Source organism: Molothrus aeneus, chromosome 6 (genome assembly GCF_037042795.1).
Source record: "Molothrus aeneus isolate 106 chromosome 6, BPBGC_Maene_1.0, whole genome shotgun sequence".
Taxonomy (NCBI): domain Eukaryota; kingdom Metazoa; phylum Chordata; class Aves; order Passeriformes; family Icteridae; genus Molothrus; species Molothrus aeneus.
In genome coordinates this window covers 18,447,611-18,470,667 of record NC_089651.1, presented here as the reverse complement: position 1 = coordinate 18,470,667, position 23,057 = coordinate 18,447,611, and the positions used below count along the sequence as shown (strand labels likewise).

At 39.6% G+C, this 23,057-nt stretch overlaps 1 protein-coding gene across 3 annotated transcripts; it reads left to right on the top strand.

The window, feature by feature from the left end:
• The first annotated feature begins 131 nt into the window (after window positions 1–131).
• CHKA (choline kinase alpha) lies at window positions 132–22,591 on the top strand. Of its 3 annotated transcripts, none has more exons than XM_066552897.1 (12): window positions 132–510; window positions 3,828–3,939; window positions 10,825–10,878; window positions 14,589–14,702; window positions 15,326–15,459; window positions 15,729–15,833; window positions 16,203–16,261; window positions 18,316–18,403; window positions 19,310–19,418; window positions 19,894–20,000; window positions 20,333–20,414; window positions 21,187–22,591. In XM_066552897.1, the coding sequence occupies exons 1-12, from the start codon at window positions 200–202 to the stop codon at window positions 21,244–21,246; spliced, it is 1,335 nt and encodes a 444-aa protein (XP_066408994.1). In that variant the 5' UTR covers window positions 132–199; the 3' UTR covers window positions 21,247–22,591. The 3 variants fall into 3 exon arrangements, with proteins under 3 accessions (XP_066408994.1, XP_066408996.1, XP_066408997.1); XM_066552900.1 differs by lacking the exon at window positions 132–510 and adding an exon at window positions 929–946; XM_066552899.1 differs by lacking the exon at window positions 10,825–10,878.
• Window positions 22,592–23,057: the final 466 nt, after the last annotated feature.

Below are 23,057 nucleotides of genomic sequence, written 5' to 3'. Positions count from 1 at the left end.
CCGGCTCCAGCCAATCACAGGCAAACGGTCGTGAAGCGTGAGGAGCGAGCGGGCCCGCGTGCCGAGACGCCGTATAAAAGGGGGGCCGGGCGCGAGCGCGGGGCTCACTCGCCGCCGGCGCTGACGGCGGAGAGACGCACGCGAGCTGCCGCCCCCGCCCGCCGCCCTAACGGCCGCCGCGCCCCCCCCACGCCGCGCCATGAAAACCAAGTTCTGTAACGGCGACGCCGACCCGTCCCCGCTCGGGCTCCTCCTTGGCCGCGGGTCCGCCGCGACCGGGCAGCCGCCCTCGCCGCTGGCTCACCCCGACCCCGAGGGGAAGGACCCCACCGTGGCGGGCAGAGGCGTTGGTGTCGCGACCCCGCCCCCGGCGCTGCCTCCGCCGCTCGAGGAGGAGTCGCCGCCGCTCGACCCCCGGACGCGGCGCCGGGCGTATCTGTGGTGCAAGGAGTTCCTGCCGGGGGCCTGGCGGGGGCTGCAGGAGGAGCAGCTGCGCATCAGCCCCATCAGGTCAGCGTGGAGGGGAAGGTGGCCCACCCAGGGGGCGGGGACGGGGCGCGCCGCGGGTCCGAGCCGACACCGGTGGGGGAGGCGAAGGGGGCTCCGTCTTTAATTTCGTTTTATTATTTTAAATCCCTCCTGGATTCGGTTTAGTGGGCGGCGGGAGCGGGTCGGTGGGTGCGGGGGCGGTGCGGGGGTCCCGGGGGCGGTGCGGGCTGCGCTGCCGCGCCCCCGGCCCGGAGCGGGCGGCGGTGCGGGGAGGCGGCGGCTGCTGCTGCTGCTGCTGCTGCATGGCCACGGCCCCGTCTCGGCCCCGCGCCGGGGGAGGGGCCCCGCGCCCGGCCGGGAGAGGGATGGAGCCGGCAGGGACCGCTGCACCGAGCTCCTGCCGGGGAAAAGGGCCTGATGGGCTGGCCCTGGCTGCTCCGCACTGAGAAGTCATCAGGTAAACGCGGTGTACCGGCGATGTGAGTCATCTTCTACAGCACACAGTAACGAGTGCTTGTGACTCAGCACGTTGGCAGCAGAAATATGTAAATTGGGGACGTTCTGGAATCCATATGATGTAATGTGTTGGAGATCTTTGCCTTCTTTGCAGAATTAAATAGCATCTTTATTTTGCTCTAACTAAACCAATGTTACTTCAGAGTTTCCCCTTTAAGCACTGCTTGTCTCACATCCTCCAGACTGATCATTCTATCTGATCCATCATAGAGTCGAGGACAATTTCAAAGGATACTGTTATCAGTTTGCTTTCTCTATCTCTCAGCTTTTGTCCTACACAAATCATGCACACATGTACCCTAGGTACCTAAGGGAGCATACACAGTTGACAAAGCTCTGATGTGTAAGTGTGGTTAGAACACATCCTGCTCATTTCTAAATTTATTTTAAAAGCCTTATTGAAAAAATTAGACACTCACTGAGACCCAGTGCAGGTAGTGTTGTTTTTCTAGATTGTTTCTCCTCACTTGACATGATCATAAGGAGTTAATGAAGGGAGAGAACTTTTTACAAAACAAATACAATTCCTAAACAATAGACTAGTCTGATATGTCTAGTTTGAGTTGCTTAATTAAATTTTCATCTGTATTCATGTGTGTTGCTGACTTTGGTTCTTACTTTCTAAAGCCTTACATTTTAGCAATTATCTTTGTATTTCTTGGAAACTTCTCATGTGAGGCAACACTTCAGAATGGCTTGGGGGTTTCCACATTTGGCAGAATAGCAGATGAGCTGAAACTTAAGAACATATAAAGCCATGCTAATTGGTAGTTGGGATTTTTTTGGCAAAAGTCTTCTCATCACTTTCATTTCTGGAAGATGCATCATATTGGTTTGCTGATTGTGGTTTCACTCAGTGTGCATTCTCCAGTGTGTCCATTAATATTGCAAAATCATGTTCTTGTACAGCTGTCAGTTAAGTAGCTGTATCAGTATGAGTGAGATGTGCCCTTTTGACCTTTAAACAAGCTGTTGAGTCGACTGACCTTTCAGAAGAACAGTGCCTTTTATTATGCTCCTGTATGGATTTCCTTGATAACTTTTCCAGGTAACCTTTGAAGTCTTAAATGCTATAGTGAACTTAAACTACAGTGAAACTTCTGTTAAATGGAGTTCAGCATCACTACAGCACTCCACTTTAGCTTGTCTGGTATAAAAAAAGAATTTCTGGGCTTTCACATGCTGTGCAAGCTGAGCATTTAAGTCATGTAACTATACAAATTCTTGAGCTTTAGTCCAGTATTTCTTGTAAAGTATTGTTCAGTGTGCTTAGTTCTTCTATTTAATTATTTATATTTTCACCAAAGTTTCTGTCAGAGGCTTAGAAAAGGCAGCAAATGCTTTTTGGTTGTTTTTCCCCACAAAAACCTGTCTAACAGAGTTCAGATAAAGCCAGAAGTGTAGTTAGTATAACTAACCAATTTTTGGATTGTCTTTGAGTAGCTGACTCTGCTCTTCCTTTGATATCCTTCCCATCTGTCTCTTGGGTTTTTTTCCAACCTGTTCACCTTCATGGTTCAAAGTTACTTCATATCTTGTCTCTAAACATCCTTTTTTGGGTGCCTGCCAAGCCACCTGGTTCTTTTCTGTCTCCTTTCTTAAGCATATTGTGCAGCTGCTGTTTTACCCTGGTTTTTTGAGATTTCTTTTTTTCTTCTCCGTTGTTGACTTTGGATATGTAGGCCAGCCCCGGTCTCCTTCTTGGAGCCTTTTTTTCCAGAAAGTTTTTTCGGCTTCCCCACTGTGTTGAAAGAGAGCCCAGAAGAATATTTGAAAAAGCATAGAAAGGAATGTCAGGTTAGAACTGAGAACTGCATTTTAGAGAACTACATTTTGGATCTGCTGTGGATTCTTGTAATCCAAGGTCACTGCAAGGTATTGTATGATATAGGCAAAATCACTTGCAGAAGGAAAATTTGAAAATTTCATTCATGAACATAAAGATAATGAAAAAATTGCAGAAAGGCAAAGCAGTAAAGAAAATGTGGGTTGAGTGGATGGATATTCTTAAGAGCCACAAGAACCTCAAGAAACTTAGCATCTCATCAAGATAGACACAAATTAGGGAAATCTGTGCTTCAGTCATTCAGATGATACAGAGGCATGCTGGGTTTTTTACATAATTACTCTTTAACAACAGTATTTTTACAGGAAGAAGTCACAGCATTTATTTTGTTTTCCACAACTTTATAGATCTAGATAGATACTAGATCAGAGAAACTGAGTGTGATTTTAGATTTGACAAATTCATGAGCAGCTTATTTCAAATAAAGAACTGCTTTAACTGTAAAATTCAAAATTGAAAATGCATCCCTAAGAAAGACAGCAGAAGTGAGACTTCCATCAGCAATGCTGTAGCACAGGTATTCAGGTTAAAACTTTATAGCTGAATTTTGTAGCTGCCAATCCCAGTGATAGCAACTCTTAATTCAAATTTGGAGTTTTATAGTCACTGCATGATTTTAAACTTTTTTTGCCATTGCTTTGCTTGTGCAGCCAAGTCTATCTGACAAGACTCCAGCATCACTGAAAATAATTTACTTAGCTCTACATAGTTGTTTGTTGCATTTTACATCCATTTGTTAATAGCTTGAGCTGTAATTTGGATCAATAGCTCTGGGTGGTGAACTGTACACCAAAAAGCACGAAGCTGCCATTTCTTTATCAAAGCCTCATATGAGTTATTGGTACTGTTGGAAAACTTTCTTGTTAGAGTAGACCAATTAATCACACCAAAAGGATGTTTACTGCACCTGTAATCTGTTGAAAACAAAAGGTGTGCTTTTCCAAGTTAGCTAATCAATGTATTTCTGGGTCTCCAGAGGTGGCCTCAGCAACATGCTGTTTCAGTGCTCGCTACCTGACACCATTGAGACAGTTGCAGATGAGCCACGGACAGTTCTCCTGCGTTTGTACGGTGCAATCCTGCAGATGGTGAGTACATACAGGGCTTTGGGAGTGGGAGGGTTTCTGTAGCTTCACTCTCATGTTTGGAATCCTTAATTTGTGACACTATGCAGCTTTCTCCTTTAGGGAGTGTTTCTGTGGTGGGGGCTAGATTGCAAGTTGAAAGCAGTTTTTTTTATGGTTTGTTATTGTCTAGAACTTACACTCCTTTCTACACAGATCCCGACTGGCGTGAATTAGCTGAAGGCTCATTTGCTGTTTGTTTGGGCACTAATGTTTTGTTTATGGTCTTAAGTTTGGACTGTGGTGTTTCAGAAAAATTTGCTTCTGTACAGAATGTAGGACTTTGACATAACTAGCTAGATTGCAAGAGACTAAACTGCTTAATTTTAATCTTGATAGCACTTACGAATCTTGGAGATTAGTTGAAGGTTTTGTCAAGCTTATACACTGCTCAAGCATTTTATTAGATATTATGTGGGTACTTGTGCTGCTAGAAAATTTGATCTGTAGTTTTAGACTAAGAATGAAGCGTGAACATCAATACTGTACAGTCATCTCATTCCAAAACATGCTTTCCTGAATGTGTGAAATGCCTTATAGCTGGCACAGAAACTTAACCAGATGTTTTGTTGAACTCTTTTAAGGTTACTTTTATTTGGTTAGTTAAATGTAAATAGTATTGAAATTTGTCACACCTTAAGTGAAGTGGTTGGCAAATCTGTTTCAAATAGTAACATTTAAAAGCAAGACTATTTTGTAGTCTTCTAAAGGTCTCTTCTAAAGCTGACAGACTGTTACTCTATCACTGTACAGCAGATCTTCTCTTATCCATCTCTGCTATGTACTTGATTATATTGTAAATAAGCGATCATAACGTAAGTGTTTAACCTTATGAAAAATTGCAGCTTCATAACATCTGTATGTTGGCATTTGTTCCTGTTTGACTTAGAGGATCTGGTTTTATTATCCATTAATTTTATATTTTCCAGTACTCAGTCACTTGCTTTGAACAACTGATCCAATATCTGCAGAAGATTTTCTGTTCCTGAGATTTCAGCCCATTCTTCCTGCTTCTGCTGTCTTGACCCAAACTTACTGTTAAAAGTCTCATTAGATACTGTTGCTTTATTGACTTTGAAGTGCTCCTTTATAATATTATGTGAGTTGTTAACTTTCCCGTGGTAACAAACTTTACCAGAAATATGTAAGGTGTCCCAGTGGTTTGGAATAGCATGAATTGCTTGGCTACAGCACCATATGTGTGTTGGGAAAGTTAAACAAGAAAAGTGTGTAGAAGTTCAGTAATTTAAGCTTAAGTAGTTTTTAGTTTCACTCTCACTAAAAGCAGAGTGAAAAAAAGGGGGATGTGACACTTTGTTTCCAAAATGACTCCTAGAATTGATGCTTAGTTGGGGTTATTTTTAAGAATTATTACTGGTTTCAATGTAATGCTGAGTTAATATGTAGAAAGCTTGAGTAGGAACATGGGCTGTAAAACTATTGTAGTGGTAGAACTTCTGTTTTCCAAGAGCTGTAAAGAAATATGGCCTTTCCCTTATTTTTCAAAGTAAAAATAAAATGGACTCTAGAATTTGGCTGCCCTCTTCTTCCCTCAGGGTATTTTTAAACTTGCCTCTTCTCTGCCCCTATCCACTGAAGAAATCAAAATAAATTTTTGGGCTCTAAAATCAGAACTAATTTGGTTTGAAAATTGAAAGTGTGTTCATAACTTTCTAACCTTTCTGCTCTTGGTGTTGAAGGATCTTTTGAGATGTCTAACTTCCTTTATTTCCATAGTGGCAGTGAAATGACTGCTCTTGTTGGTGCAGTTCACTAATGGTTAAGTAAGCAGAGAAAGTCCCAAGGTAAAACTTTGATTGCATTGAGGTTCACAATTTTTGTCAACAAACATTTGTCTCTTCCAGCCCCTATACCTTAAATGCAAGTTAAAATATAAGCAAACTGTTTTATTGGGTATTTTGAAAACCTCACATAGGATTTCTGAGTTTCTGGGTGGCATAAGCAGAATGTTATGACAAGCCTGTTAAGTGGGAGTAATTTGATATTTTTAGTAAAGTTGTTTAAGTTAAAAACCTTGTAGGAATTAAGGAACACTGCTTAAGTAAGTTCAGTTTTGAGACCTTATGCTAAAATCACAACTTAATTCTCAATGACTTTATTGTAACTGCCACTGGGTATTAGTAGTTACCACTTGTTTGTTTGAGCCTTTGTAGCATGTTTTAACTCTTGTCCATTTTACTTTCTGTTGAAATTGGAGCACAAACCAGTGATATCAGTTCTTTATCCCTTTACTGTAAATACTGTGTATCTATAGCAACCTGCACCAAATCATTGGATGTACAGAAGACAAGTTTAACTTAAAATTTTGAATACAAGTGAAAAATGGATCTCTCATTACTAACTTAAGAAGGAATGATACTGGCACCATAATTCTTTGAGCCACCTTTTAAAGGAACCTTTTTTGCAGTTTGAAAATAGCTCCAGTTTGCTTATTATGACTCTTGGAAGACACAAATGTCAGTACATGAAACTCATCCAATATAAACCATGGCAGCTGGCTAAAGCTGCCACACAGGGAAGGCTTTGTGCCTTCCTCTGTCATAGCTGATATGTTTAAGCCAATTTTTTGTGTGCATGACTGTTTTGGGGGGAGCTGGGTGGAGATGAACTGTGCTGGCTCGGCCATTATTATGAATGGTCGCACTGGCATGGATGTTTATAAATCAAGGACTTCTCTTGAGTATATCCTTGAGCAGAACTTTTTTTTTTAAGACAAGTATTGTACTTGTGACAGGTTAAAGTACTAACCACATTAAAACTCCAATGTTTGAGGCACAATGCAGATATGTCCTACACTGAAAAAAGGGAAATGTCTCACTCTGCTTCACTTACTCTTGCTCCAGCTTAGTTGCTAAATTTAAAGGGGAGCATTGAAAGTAAAACTTGTGGCAAAATATCTTTAACTGTTGGTTGTATTAGTGTAAACAACTGAAACTAAAGGTTATCCAACAACATGCCATTTAATGTCCAGATTTTAAAATTGGATTTCATATTCATATCACTATAGTGTTTCTACTTAAATTCAAAATAGCATCTTGAGAATGCTAATAGCATTTCAACATAAGGTGGCATCAACACAAAATAAGTTCAAATCAAGGTGAAATTTAAGTTCACCTATCAAAAGGTAACTTGGATTGATTCCCGTTCTTTTACACATGTTAAAAGAACCTTGAACTCTGACTCACTGGGATTCTGTTACCTTTACAAGAGCCAAAAACAAAATCTTGCATACAAATGAGGAAAAACAAACCAGGATACCTAATGTTCCTTTCTGGTCTCTCAATTTCTATGTGAGCAGATGCAAAATGATTATAAATGGGTGCCACAGTTCTGTGGTAAATCTTTTTCCATACCTGCCTTGCTGCCTTTTATTTTGTCTAACTAAATAAAATGCAGACTGCTGTGTAACTGTAATGATCAACGTCTTCTGTGGTTGTTGGTGTCCATGTCTGTTTGTAGCATGGAGTAACTACAAATCCCTGGCACTGGCAGACGGCTTGAAAGAAACCAAGCACCTCTTACGGGGTTATATTTGTGTTGGGTGGCATTAAGGGTGTTCTGGGGTAATGTACCACTTTAGTTGTATATGCATGTGTTCTCTGCTGCAGGCTTGCCCATGCGATCGTGCCTAGAGCACTCTGGTTTCCAGGTGACAGACACGATTCACGGTATAGTATGAGATCTCTGAAGTGGAGCATTCTCTACAGCTTTCATTTTCTTTAGTACTGGATTTCATTGTTTAAAAGTAAGCCTTAAGTAGCACCAGCTACTGTCTGTGCATCTGAATGTTTACAGCAATAACAGAATATCAAAAAACTGTCCCTTCCTTTTCTCTGCTCCCTCATAACAGAATGGTAACTTGAAATGGAGAGGATTGGAGTTGTGGCTTTTGTAGAGCTTGAATTGGGAATTCTTCACATGCTAGATTTTTAGGACTTCAGCAAATTAGTGTTGGTTCCTTCAGGTCTGACAGGGATAAGTGATCAATGGCAGATCCTTAGAAGCAGAAATGGTTATTGCTAAACTGAAAGCTGGTTTTGTTCCATACACTGAAGTTCTAGACATCTTCTAGAAAAGTTTCCCCTGCTCAGGTTACCTCTAACCTCTGAGGAAATTCATTGTGATGTTGTGATTTAAGATTTGAATTCCTAGGGATTTATCTGATTCAAAGTATTGCAGAATTTTGAAGTATTGAAAACTAAAGCTGAGTAAGCTCAGGAAAATTGAGTTATATTTTATTCAAATTTGTGAACAGAACTCAAAGTTATGTATAAAAAAAAGATAAAAGTTCCTTCTCTGTACAGAATTCTCTGGTCAAGCATCATTTGGGTTTTTTGGTAAGAGACTTGATCTTTCAGTGACAGAAGAAATTGGGGGCATTAGGAAGAAAATGTTGAACTCAGTTTTCTGTATCAAATTGCCAGACGTATAAACACTGGCCATCTGAGCAAAGATCAATGTGTACTGTTTCCCATTCAATGTACATGGTCACAAATTAGACTCTAAACAACTTCTATTGAATATAGTTATCCTCCCTTACTAAAACTGTAGTGAACTTTCTCAGGGCTTTGAGAATAAGTCTTCCCACAATAAAAGCTCTGAACAAATATTTGAAAAAATCTTGAAGCTGTAGAAGACATGTCTTCTACAGCTTTTCTAGTTGATTTCCATGTAGAGAGAGCAAATTAAAAAGCTCTAGCAGTTAATCAGCGATTCTCTTTTTGAGGTAATTAAAATCACCTCATTTTTGTTGATGTAAATAGCTCCCAGAATTGGACATTAGTTGTGGTGGGCTATTAAGAGTTATGGAAAAAGTGAAATTGATGGATTTTGCCAAGAACAAGTGAGCTGAATAGGCTGATCAAATTATGAGATGCCTTATTTTAAACCACTCTTCTTAGAGGTGAGTGCAGAATCAGGAAATAATCAAATTCTACTACTTCAATCTGTTAAACTCTTAAACTTCTGGTACATAATATTGCATCCTGCAAACTTTGTTCTCCTTGCCCATGTAGAGTGAAGAATTTCCTAATCCTAGGCTGAGTACATGGCCGCTTGTGAAGTCTGATCCTCTCCAAGCTCCCATTCATATTTGCAAGTTATTTACATATTTGTATTCATTTTCTTCTTTCTTCATGGAATCTAATGCTTCATGCTGAGGGAACAGAAAAGAGGAAAGGGATGTTGCAGAAGTCTCCTCTTGTGATGACTGCAGTAAAGCCCTAACTGTCCCTTTCTAATGGCAGAATGCCAGATGCCATTAGGCTGTCTCCAACACTGATTTGAGGCGGACTTTTGGAACTGGCTAGCTCTTTATACAGTATGACCTCTGGAAAGCAGATGCCAGTTCAGGTTTTAGGGAAAAGACTAATGTGCTTACCTTCTGATTGAACTGAACCATTCTGAGAGCACCATTTATCAGGAAAGACTCCTGAATGGTGAGTAACTTTCTGACTGTTCCAGAAAAATCTGAGTGGTATTGATGTAGACCATGCTTGTTCAGAGAAGCCCTTTGTAAATGATTTTAATGCTATTGAGTAGTTACACATTTAGCTGTAGCGAATATGTTTGGACTTCATTAATTTCCTTGAAAGCAATATAAAGTAATAGTAGTTTCCATATTGTCTTGTTTTAAACGTACATAGTAGTGTTATGGGAAGTACTTGCTGAAAGACCATGGATTGTTGTTAACTACCCTTCTTCTATAGCTTCTGAAATACTGTAACTGCAGAGCTTGTTGTATTGTACTTAAGGCAGCTGGTGTTGCTTAACTGTATTCCATTAAGTTCATATTTCCACCCTTGTTTTGGACATGTTAGAGCTTTGGAACAGGAAGGTGTGCACATGGTTCTGTGAATGCAATGTTTGTGTTCAGAAGGTGGAGATGCAGGCTGCCTTTATGGGCCTCTAAAGCTAGTCTGGTTTAAACAGTCAATGGTGGAATTGCAACATAAATAGCAGCCACAAACTGTCACTAATTCTAAGCAGATATTTGCTTTCTCTTCTCCTTACCTTCAAGCCCTTTAAAGGACAAGGGTTTTAATACATCTTATATTTGTAAATGTGCAGCTCTATTAAAAGCATGTGCCATTGAGGGTTCAGTTGCTGAGGGTATGGTTTAATATTCTGAAACTGCTTTATAATGACTCTTAACAACCCTAGCACAATACGTAATGCATGGAACTTGTTAAACTTTTGCTACTATACTGTGGTTCCTACTGAGAGACCTTTAGCTTACATGGGCAATTCATTCCAAGAACAGTCTTGGATTTGCACAGGCAGTGGTACACTGGACATACAGCCAAGACAGCACACTTTAAATAAGAAAATTCTAGCCACAAGACATTTGGAAAATAAGGTAATAAGCAAAAAAAAGTGCTTTGCAACCTTCATAACATGACTCTTCCAATAGTCCTTGTAAAGCTTTTATGTAATCTCTGTAATGCATCTCAAGTGCTTTGGCTGGAAGAATCTCATCCCAGATGTCATGCAGAGGGACTTAATTTTCTCTTAATTAAAAACATTCCTCTGAGCTTAATGGTGCATTGAAATCTTGTTTTGAAAGACTGGGGAGCAATAAAAATAAGTGAAAATCAGGTATTTACACGAGTGGCTTGGTATCAGTGGCACATCCTTTTGAAAGATTTTGGAATTGTTGAAAGTGTGGTGGTCAGAGGTCAGATGGATACTAGTGCTGTAGCTGTCACAGGTCTGAGACAGTGTTTTAGTTAACTGTAGCTGGTACTTCTACTCCCTTTGTTCTGATGGCTGCAGGTTAATAACTTGAAATTTCATCTTCTCATTGTGTTTGCTTTTTCTCATTCATAGAGGTCCTGTAATAAGGGGGAGTCTGTACAGTCTCAGAAGGAAAATGACTTGCAAGTGAGTAAATAAATTTGCTTATTTCACAGAATTTTGTAGATTATAGGGAAATGTGGTGATCCTGCTTGTTTTAAACCAGTAGTTATTCCACCTGGACTGTGTCTAGAAAATGTAAAAATTAATGAAGAAAAGAAATTTATTTGCTCACAGAAGCAACATTATGTGAGTGTCTGGACAGAGTTTGGAAAGGTTCAAGCATTCCAGATTATGAAGCATCCCCCAATTCTACCCTAAACCTAAATGGTTTCTTATAATTTTGAATATTGGTATCATTACTGCTATTTCTAGTATTAGACTCTTCTTAAGTAGATGAGCATCAGTTCTCTGCTTTACCTAATCCCTAATTTTTTAATACATTGATGAACTTCTCTGAGGAAAGTACATGGAGCTGGAGAGAACTTTTCTTGGACATGAAGTGTTCCTGATTAGCACTGTGCTTGGATCATCTCTGCTCTGCAAACTTTCAAGTTCTGGCATTTGGAATAATTTCTTCTCCTGCAGCATAATGTTTAGCTGAGTGTATCTTTTCCTAAAGTCATCTGAACAGGATTTGGTGATTTAGATTTCCACCCTGGCAGTGTTTTTTCAGAAAGGGGTAACATTGCAGCATGCTAGCCAGATGCCTTGGTTGTTATGTACTGTTTTCAGCTCATAATGATTTTGGCAGTGACTAGGGAAAAGTACATTTTACTCAATTGCTAAGTGCTGCTTTTCTCCCCTTGTATTTTTGCCTTCTGGGAATACCATCTGAAACGTTTTCAAGCATTTGTTTGGTTTTGGTTTTTTTTTCCTAGTGAGTTGAAACTGGTTTTAAATTTTTTGTTGTTGAATGACTGCTTTTGAAGTTTTGCTGAGCTTTGTTTAGCTTACTGGAACAGCTTCAATCAGTTGAACCAAGATTGAACTGAAAAATGTACTGGTTTGATACCTCAGTTTCTTTCAAAGATGAAAAATGGAGATGGCTTGATTTCTCCTCTACCACAATCATGTAGAAAAAGAGTTAAAGTTCTAAAAAAACTCCAAAAGTCCAAACAAGCCCCACCCTGGTGACAGAAGTTCATAGAAGTTTTGCAGTACAGGAAACAAGGTTTTGAATTTCAGAACTTCATTTGTGGTATTTGTTGCTTGAGAATACTGATTCTCTGCTGATAGGTTTTCTGCTATTAATCTCATGGTGCTGAAATTTCACTGTTGAATCAGTGTTCTCAAGAATTACTGTCAGGATGGATTTGTTAATTCTCATGTGTGTTGGTTATGGGAGGAGATGATATTCTTTAGAGACAATAAAATTCTCTGGGTTCACTAACAAAGTCATTGTAGCTTCTGAGCTGCCTGGTGTGTGACAACTGTGTGTGTGTATTCATTGGATAGTCTTCTGTCGGCTCTTAAGGCCTTTTAACAGGAATTTATTTGTTTTACTTTGGTTTTGCTATAATTTGCAGTAATTTTCCTTAGATTATGACTGCTTTATGTATTTACAGTTAAATCTTTGTTAAGGCAGAAAAAAAGCTGAAGCTTCAGTTCCAACTGAAGTGTATAAAGGCTCCTTGTATGGGAGTTGCATCCTGGGAAAATCTTGTAAAAAATGTCTATCATTGCTAGGTTTGAAATAAAACATTGATCTCTTAAATATCCATTTAAAAGCATGAGTGGTCCAATCTTCTCTAGAAATCTAAATACAAGTGCTTATGGATGAATCTCTGAAACTGGTCAAAATTGAGAGCTTTAGATCTTAAAATGTTGTCTTGGCAGCATAAGTATATTGCAAAGTGTTTGAAAGCATTGAGGTACCTAATGTCCTTGGCTACAATGCTTGATCCTTTGAAGTCATCAGGTAAACATTAATCTGAAGAGTCAGATACCTAGGTTTGTTCAGTGTCCATATGAAGTATGCTATAGAATTTCTTTCATGTCCTTTAGTAGTTTATTTCCACACCTACCTGTGTTTGACAGTAGTATGGAGTGGAGACTTGGTAAAAGGTTCCTTGGGTATTATGAAGAAGAGGCCTTTGTTCCTGAAATTACATGGCTGGTATTGTTCCAAAACTCTTATTGGTCTTGTGTTCAAATAACCATTTGGTTTCAGTAGAGGAAAGTTCTTCTAGTGCTTGTCACTTCTGATGCATGAAGAGATGCCTTAATGAATAACAGGGGCTTTTTGTACTTTCTGTTATCCAAGAATAGTGAGTTGCTTTTCAGTAAGATATGGAAATAAGGAACTGATACCTTAATGGGAACAGACTTAAAAACTCCTGATGTTGTACCAGGCGTAGTCAAAGTCAGTGTTGGTTAATAATAGAGTGGACATTGAGTAGCTTGTAACTAATTTCCTTCTTGGTGCTTGGCATTAGATTTCAGAACTGAATGGAAAGAGTTCAGACCTGTGACGGTGTGGGCATGTGAAATGATTAAAAACATATTTTTGGTGTGTTAGTGGATAAAGCATTTGATGCTTTGAGGAACTGGGATGAAAAAATGGTGGAGAACATAGATGCAATAAATTCATATGCAAATTGTCTTAAAGTCTCAGTGCTGCAGAACACAGTTACATGAGTCTTTACTACACTTCAATATGAAACACTAGAATTTATTGAAGATCTCAGAATAATGTGTGGGACAATAATAAAAATAATTTATCAGTGGTGCTGCCAGGAGTGTACTCAAGAGTGGAACTTTAGTATAGAGTTATATACTGTCTGATATTGTGTTGACTGCAATAATGCACAAGGATCTGTGGTCAGAAATACCTGAGAGGTTTCTTAATGTTTTGCTCTTCATACTTACACTTTTAAGTGTTATGGGTCTGACTCTGAGATGAGCTGCTCAAAAGTAGGCAGATGCTTGGCAGATCTTTAGGGTTTGAGTAGAGCTGGATTCTGGTGAACATAATTGCTAGAAGTAGATATTTATAATGTGACCTCTGTGCTTACTTACAGATCATCTTACCCATCCAGAAAGCTACACTTCAGTGATTTTTAACCGTGTTTTTGAGACTAAATATTTCATATTTCTATTAACTTTTAAATTCATATTAAAAAGTTGTCTGGTTGTCATTGCTATGAACCAAGCCTATTGATGTATGAAAACCTTAGAGAAAAGTTACTGAAACTTGAGGTATGCTTGGTGGTAGAAAGGGAAGAACATTTATTCACACACACATATTCCTTAGCAAGAGCTTAAATTACTTCCTCACTTCAAAAAAAAACCAAACAACTTAGGATTTCCTTCCATTAAGCACATTCTAAGTCGATCTTCTAGATGAAAAGTGTTATTCAGTTCATTCACTTGTGTAGCTAAAATGTTCTTTTGAGAGGTAGTGTTCTGAAGAGTATTAAAATAGTTGATATAGGATAATATTTGTAGTTCCTGTGTTGTGTTTCAGTGGGATGAGCTCCTCCAGGAAATGAATTTGCAGAGTTCTCACAGGGTTAGAGAAGAGAGGGTGTTTTGGTTTTTGCAGTTTTCCTTTGACCTGGCCCACCAAAATTAAGTAATACAGGTTTTCTTCCCCAGCTTTAAACTTGAAAGCAAAAAACTTGTGTTGCTCCCATGTTGACTAAAAGTTATTAGTCAAGAAACTTTGATTAGTAGAATGTAGAGTCTTTTCAAAGCTAGCTCTAAAATTTCTCACTTGGTAACAGTTTAGCTGCTGCACACACCCATGTTAATTGCTGTGCCAGCACCAACTAATGCTTTGATTTCCTTGGTAGGGAGCAGAAGCCATGGTTCTGGAAAGTGTTATGTTTGCCATTCTTGCAGAGAGAGCGCTCGGCCCAAAGCTCTATGGAATCTTCCCACAAGGGCGACTGGAGGAATTCATTCCCGTAAGTCCTGCTCACAAGTAGTTAGTGGGCTGCTGGAAGCTGTTGTAATTGATCATGACAAGAAGGTCTCTGGACTGCCCAGAAAAGCAGGGATGTGGGAATGGAATACTTGGCTGCCTGTAGTAATTGCTGTCTGTAATTTGATACAGTTAGAGTGGGTGTTGGAGAGCCCCGTTGTAGCTCTTGCCACGGGGAGATGTCTAAAAACTCTTCAACTCTAGCAGAGGCAAATAAATGAAGATAAAAAGCCTATTAGATACCAAACATAGCATGGGGAAGCTGTGGAGTAACACTTCCCTTTAACGGTAACAAGAGCAGACGCTTTTGATGTTCTTAAATATTTATACTTTATCTGCTTTGAAGATATTCTTAGCGTGAGATGTGATACTCCCCAGGTCCTGAATCTAGAAGTGAATTGATTAAGTTGTTAGTAGGGCTGGCTAACAACTTTGCAAAGGCAGCAATTTTGTAAGTTCATCTGTGAGCAAAAAAGAGTATTGCTTGAGTACTACACTAGTATTTCACAGTAAACTGCATGGAACCTAATGCTAGTGTTTATAACTAGTCACAGTTCTGTAACTCATCAATTAATTGTATTGTAAGACTACTGTATTTTATTACAGAGCAGGAAACTGACCACTGAAGAACTAAGCTTACCTGACATATCTGCTGAAATAGCTGAGAAGATGGCCAGATTTCATGGCATGAAAATGCCATTTAATAAGGAACCTAAGTGGCTTTTTGGAACAATGGAAAAGTAAGTTATGCAATACTTTATGGGGGGAAAAAAGGTGATCCATTGTAATTTTGGTAAGCAGATCATTCTTCCTGAATGCCTGAGATCACAAGCTTTCACTGTACCCAGAAACTATCACATGAAGGACTTCAGTTACCTTGAAGAACAGTAATGTTTTCTTCAGTAACCCTTTCAAACTTCCTTGATTTTATTTTAAATGGTATTATAGTATGGGAAGAATAATATACTCATTGTTACAAATCCTTTATTATTGTGTCTTCTCTTACCAGGTATCTAAATCAAGTGCTGAGAATTAAATTCACCAGAGAATCCCAAACCAGAAAACTGAACAAACTTCTCAGTTACAATCTGCCCCAGGAAATGCAAAATCTAAGGTAGGCTTATTTTGTCTATTACTGTCTTCTAATCTCCTCAGTTTCTGGATGGATTTTTGTATACTTGTTCAGACATGTTATACAGTATAACACTTCATATTCATCTTACTTTGCAAGCTGGGGATTCTTTTTGGTTCTGTGACCAACCTGAGTCTCATACAAATACAAAATTCTGTGATGAAACTGATGCTGATCTGACATACTGATCATAAAGTCAGACTTTATTGTGCTGATGTTTTGTTCCTAATTAAGAAAATAGGCTGTTGCTGGGAGGGAATGGTGTTTCCAATTCTTACAACAAAATTACCTGGAAGTGGAACTGAACTTAGTTATTTGTTACTTAAAAGATGCTCTGTTGCTTTTTTCTAGAGCTATGCTTGAAGCTACTTCTTCACCAGTTGTATTTTGCCACAATGATTGTCAGGAGGGTAAGCTGCTAATATTTCAGTATTGCTCAGTGATGTACTGTTGAGCCTTTTCTGGTGACTTGTTTGCCTCTCTGAGAGGTAACCACGTTGTGGAGGTACTGCCCTGACTGGTGTGCTCCAGTACCAAAGCAAAGTATGGGCTTCTGCAGCCCTTCAGGCTTTTTTAGAGAACTCTGGTGTTGTGACTGGGTTAAGTCAAGAATGTACTCATGCTCTGCTAGTACAGGTCAGTTGATGATGGGAGCCTTGTGTGTTTTCTGTTTAGACCATACCTTGCTTTGCTGCAATATACATGATCAGAGTAGGGTATACTGGAGTCATTCTAAAAGAAAGATGCCCAAGAAGTACAGTGAGTGGTGAAATGGAGAGTAGGGCAGTTTGACATGGCGGTTTTTAATTTGTACTGATAAGAAACATTAGGAAAACCTTATCCACCTTTTTTTAGTGTTGTCTGGGAGTCATGGAAGGAATAACAATTTTCCTGAAAAAGATGAGGAGGAAGCAAGGCTGAAGGTGTGTTGGGTATGCTGTGCCACCTGAACAGTGGGTAAGCTGGGCTGAGCTGGAAGGATGCTCTAGTGGGACTGTGTGCAGGGCTGTTTTGTTGTCACTGGTCCCAGCTTTGGCTGAGGAACTGCCCTGCAGGGTGGACACAAGGATAGGCAGCACAAGGGGAAAAGGCCACTAACCTGAGATGTCAGTAGTGGTGGAGTTGGAGGTCTCCTTGCTGATGTGGCAAGGTGCACTACTGGAGGAGTCAGAGCATAATAGGACTGAGGCAAGCTGGGGAGCCTGAAGCTCCAAGGGGTTTGGGCGATGTGTGTGAAATATGTGAAATACTGTGCTGCTTTTTCTGTTGGTGCAAGAGTGTGGCATGGAGAACACATGGACCTGCAGAGTCAAACTCCTGCAGAACTTGACATTGCTCTATATTTGTTTACTATCTGCTACTTGACAGAGGCAGACTTGATGTCTTTTAGATGAATTATAGTAACTGTGTGACTTGAAAGACACATAAGCAATTGCCTAAACTTTCTGTATAGGTACTGGTTGTGCCACATATTAGAACAGCAGAGTGATCAAACTGCTGAAAAGCAATTTCTGTCCCAAGTGTTGTATGATCAGTGATAGTGCTATGCTGATTGGAGAGATGCTGTGAAATTTATAGATCTCAAGCTGTGCAAAGAAACAATGCAGGAAGGACTGCTAAGGCTGACAGGACCACCTGAGCCAGCTGCAAGCTGAACTGGGGAAAGAGGATCCTTGGGAGAACAAATCTGCCTCTCCCTGTACAGAAAAAACTTTCTTGCTTTCAGCTTTACAAGGTAAAGCTATGTATCTCAACTTCCAGACAGCTGGTGAACAGCCAGTGCAACTTGGCTTTAACTAAACCCAGCTGGCAACTCAGCCCCACAGAGCCACTCAGTCTTCCCAGTGAGATTGGGAAGAGAATTTGATGGGTAAAGTGAGAGCTCACAGGCTGAGATAAAAGCAGTTAATTAGGGAAAGCAAAAGCTGCTCACACAAGCAAAGTAAATAAAGAAATTAATTCACTGCTACCCACAGGCAGGCAGGTGTTCAGCCATCCCCAGGAGAGCAGGGCCCCATCACACACACCAGTGACTTGGGAAGACAAACACCATCACTCCAAACATCCCCTCTTCCTCCTTCTTCCCACTCTACATAGTGAGCATATCATATGGAATATTCTTTTGGTCAGCTGTTCAGCTGTATCTCCTCACAACTCTGCCTGCACCCTGGTCCCTTTTTGGGCTGGGCTGCAAAGCAGAAAAGACCTTGACTCTACAGAAGCACTTGCTCTGCAATAACAAAAACATCCCTGTGTTATCAACACCACAAATCCAAACACAGCCCTGTGCCAGCTACTGTGAAGAAAGTGAACTACCCCTGCCAAAACCAGCACACCTATAACTTTTCAGTGCAGATATAAGGGATAACTAGGATTAGCTGAACAATGTTCCTTGAGATACACAGTATTGCTTTTTTCTGATTTTCCTGCATTATTAAATATACAGTATTATCTTAATTTTCAGGTAATATCTTACTTCTGGAAGGCAGAGAAAGTTCAGAAAACCAAAAGCTGATGCTCATTGACTTTGAATACAGCAGCTATAATTACCGGTAAACACTTTATTTTCTCTTCAGCATGGGAGTGTGTTCCTTTCTGCATGCTGCAGGGAGGCCACGTGCTGCATTACTGATTGTTTGTCTATTTTAGTGAATTGTGTTCTGCTTTGGTAGTGGTGGTTAGCAAATATAACTAATCAAAACAGTTCTGATGCTGTTGAGTTTAGGCACACAGCAGAGGTAAAGTTGTTGTGGCTTCTTGATTGTTCAGATTAGAGGGTTTGTTATGCACAAATGGCTTCTTGCTTGCATGTCAAAATTTCTTTCTAGTGGGAAGCTGAAGAAAAGGGTAGATTTTGTGTGCATATGTATGTAGGGCAGCTTTGCTTTCATGTTTCTTATTTCTGTCCTTTCTAATGGCTTTTTCATCTATGCAGATAAGAATACAAGTTTTTCACTACATGGTTATGCAACATGCTTGTTTTTCTTCCCTCAGACATCTAGTTAAGTGTTTTTAAGGATGATCTAAGTGTATATAGTCACTGGGATTAAACACCACCATAGCATAATAAAACAGTGAATTCCAATAATGTAAAAGTGGAATATGTTGAAAACTTTGAATATGATCTCTTTGCCTTCAAGAATGCCAATGTTAGAGATGTCTGACTTCATACTGATATGTACTATGTACTCAAGTATTTTTACTGTGTCTATTGGTATAAAGTTTGGTAGCCAAGTCTAATATTTTCATGTAGCTGATAGCTTTCATTCTTAACTGCCCCTCTTTACTGTTTTATAATAACTTGCAAAAAGTTGTTTGCTGGATATCAATTCTCTAGCTCCAGGAAAACTGCAGTAAATTATGAGTACCCCAGTGCTTTTAAGCTTGATTTTTGGTTTGCTTAAAAAATACCCAGATTGCTAGTTTGCGAATATTGAGGTACTTTGTTTCTTTTTCAGAGGATTTGACATTGGAAATCACTTCTGTGAATGGATGTATGATTATTCATATGAGAAGTACCCATTCTTCAAAGCCAGTTTTCTTAAATATCCTTCAAAGAAACAGCAGGTAGACACAAAAGACATAGATAAATGCCAGTGTCCAGTCTTCATATCGTAACTCTTTTTCAGTTCCCTTTTAGACTTACTGTGTCCCAAGATATTTCCTCCATGACTTCAAGTATAATACTTTGTCTAATCCTGACTAGCTTTGCTTTAAAAATCATAGTAACTTAATAGCTATTCAGGACAGAATATTTACTATGTGTGGTGTACCCATCTACCACAAAAAGTCCAGTAGTTGTAGACTGCAACTGTAAAATTAGTTGGTGGTAGCAATATACTGCCTGTCCTAACAATATAACTTTTCTTAAACCAGACTTTCAAGCAATTGTTAGGGGCACCATTAATCTTAAAGCTAACTCTAACACTGGATGGTTGGAAAAAAGTAAATGCCAATTTATTAGAAGGTCTGCCTAGGCCTGAAAGAAACAAATATATCTTGAGATGAAAAGTTGTAACTCAGTTGTTTACTTGCCTTCCAGCTTCATTTCCTCTCCAGTTACCTGTCTGCATTCCATGATGGCTTTGAAAATCTGAGCGATGAAGAGAAGTCTGAACTAGAAGAAGTAGTGTTGGTAGAAGTTAACAGGTAACTTGCCTTGCACAACTGTATCTTGAGACTTCCACTGTGGTACCTATCCTTGTACATACCTCACTGGTGAGGAACTTGAGCCAAGAGAGATTGAAAGCTGTTTATATGTGCTAAAGAATGATCTGTCCACTGTAACACTAGATATGTGATATACACTAATAGTGAAGTGAACAGAACACTACTCAATGGGGCATTATTTTTGTAGTATCACAATTGAAGCAAGGTGTGAACATCCCCAAACTAGGGAATGATATTGTAAGAGGATATGGAAATAAGGTGTTGTGACTTAGCTAGGTATTTATTTCAATAACATAGCCTTGTAATTTCAGGTTTGCCCTTGCATCACACTTCTTCTGGGGTCTGTGGTCTATTATACAAGCAAAGATCTCATCCATTGAGTTTGGGTACCTGGTAAGTTCTATAATTGTAGTTTTACACTACTGAAAACAAATAATCTAAATAACCTGCAGTACATTATTGAAAATGCAATGGAATGGCCTCTCACAGCAACCAGTATCTTCTAAGTGGTGTAAAACTTTTAAAAATCCCTTTTGTTACTAGTTTGTGCTCTCTCCTTAAGAATGTATACAACATGTAAGATCATAAAAACTTCAGAAATTGTTCCCATGGTTATGTAGGAAGTGTATAGCCTTGTGTCCAGCAGCATTATTCTGCAATAAGACATCCCAGGCAAGAGAGAGGCCAACATGCAGTGAGAATTTCAAACTAAGTGCAAACTCAAAGTGCACATGCTGTCCCATGGTGATGTTCAGTGTGCAGCAATATCTGTGCCAGGTAGCAGCTTGTACTTGAGAAACTGATCAGTCCAGCTCTTGGTCTGTGCTCAGTGTACTGCAAAGTGATAGGACTGGCAGGTACATGGAATATCTTACTGGAAGTGTTGCAGGAGCCAGCCTTTTCAGTGAAGTCCTGGCCTTTTTAGTACCTGGGTTTTTTCTGACATTTTGGCAGCAGCTAATTGTGTTAGAGTTGAAACAAAACTGGAGGAAATTTTAAGAAACCAGAACACCTCTGGAGAGATTATCCTTCTGAATAAAGCTAATTAGTGCATTGAGATGATGGATTAGGAAAGTAACACAGTTAATACTTCATTGTTTCCCCATCCCAAAAAAGAAAACAGCTGTTTACTGTATAGAATACTGATTGTCCCTTATTTCTCCAGGAATATGCGTTATCCAGATTTGATGCCTACTTTGATCAGAAGAGGAAGCTGAAGGTGTGAATGTGGGAGGAGTGGCCTGTTGGTGACCGTATGAAGAGGGCAGCTGAACAGAACTTTCACTGTGCTTAGGCTACTGTATCTCTAATGAAGGTGTCACTGAATTCCAGTTCCTGGAAATGCAGGTGTACAGTACTGAGGACTATAAAAATTACTTGTTTACAGTTCCGTAAATAGTTGGAAAGAGACTGGGAGGCAAAAGTAAAATACAACCATGCAATATCTTTAAATCTTTTCAATCTTGGAGCTATTTTGTATTATGGGAGAAGCTTAAAATTAGGTGTCAATACCACATGCATCAGAGCAAACTTGCTGTGGGTACATTTTTGGGGGATGTTGGCATTCTGGTTTGTGTTGTAAGCAGAACAGCTGTAAAAGCTGATTTGTTGTAGACACTGCCTCTTAAGGAAAAGGAAACACGAAGGAGACAACTGCTAAACTGTGAAGTAGGCTTAAGAACTTACTGTGAGTTTAGGTTCACCATGCCCCAAGAACACTATCTTCAAAGCTGCTGATACCTTACACCACTTTAACCAGAAGCAACTAAACACATTGGAGCAGTGTGCTTTAAAGTGTGAGTGACACACAGATGAATGTTTCTCTTAGGCTGGTGTGCCCTGGAAGTGAAGTATGAATGGGCTTTGAACTGGACATTCTGAAGGAGCTTGTTTTGAACTGTTTGTTCCATGTCATTCAAGAACATGCATGGTTCTCTTAAAATGCTGTGTCCTGCACAGGGAGTTCTGTGGGCTGGCAGCACTGGGAAGAGTGCCTTGAATTGCTCTAGCAGCTCCCCAGATAACTGGACTGGATTGGCATTGATAGTACTGGTGATTGAGGCCCATCTCTCTTCTTGTGTTGCCACAGTATATGGCTGTAATAAATAGAGCCAAAGACTGTGGAGAGCACTTCAGGAAATTGCTGTTCTGCCCATCCAGTTCTTACGTGGCTTGAGAGGTGCTTTTCTTGCGCCTTCAATTCTCATCATGTTCCAGGAATCCAGTAAAGTGGAGCATCTTGTGGGGAACAATAACATGTATATTGAAACTTGAGTATAATCTGTGTACATGCCATCTAAAGACTTCTTTTGATTTTTTTGGGAGCTTGTTTATTTTGAATGTTATTTGTTTGTGCTTTCTAACACACTGTATTATAAACAAACTTTTAAGTTTACCCTTTCTGACTTGTATAGCAAATACTGTTTGAAGCGGCTGAAAAAATGTGCAGCATTTCATGTACTGTATAGCAGAACTTCTAAAAGCTGTCATGTTACTCTCTTGTACAGAGAATCATTTTCCATACATTCAGTTATTAATACTTTATAATAAATATAAAGCACTTAAAAACACTGTTGTTAATGTTCTTGAGTCTGTTACAGCTGCAGGATAAAGTAGATGCCATTTCTGGCCTTAATCTCTGTTGAGTCCCTGCAAAGGCAGACTGAGATACAGGCTTAGTGCTCTGGGATATATCTTCTACTTAAATGTGTCTTCAGCATTTATTGTATAATTGAATTCTATCAGAAAGAAAGATGTTTAAAGCAAGCAATTAAGGGCAGACTGGACATCAGTTTCTAAGTCTATAGCTTTAGAGGTGGGAAGAGTTTTGGTTTAAGCACTTCACTCTATCTGCCCTATTGACTACCCTCAAAGAAAAGCTAAAAGGTACCAGCACACGTGGAATTTTACTACAAACACTTCATGTGGTGTGCAAGTGTGAACAGTCAGGTCTTTTCTCTAGGCTGCTGAAGGCTTCATTTACAGTATTGCTGCACACAGCAAACCCAGTGGAAATGGCAGTACAGGGAAAGGGGT

Coding starts and splice junctions, on each gene's coding strand:
- CHKA (XM_066552897.1), top strand. CDS start 200: ATGAAAACCAAGTTCTGTAACGGCGACGCCGACCCGTCCCCGCTCGGG. Junction 16,262..18,315: donor CCACAATGATTGTCAGGAGG/GTAAGCTGCTAA, acceptor CTTAATTTTCAG/GTAATATCTTACTTCTGGAA. Junction 20,415..21,186: donor CCATTGAGTTTGGGTACCTG/GTAAGTTCTATA, acceptor TTATTTCTCCAG/GAATATGCGTTATCCAGATT.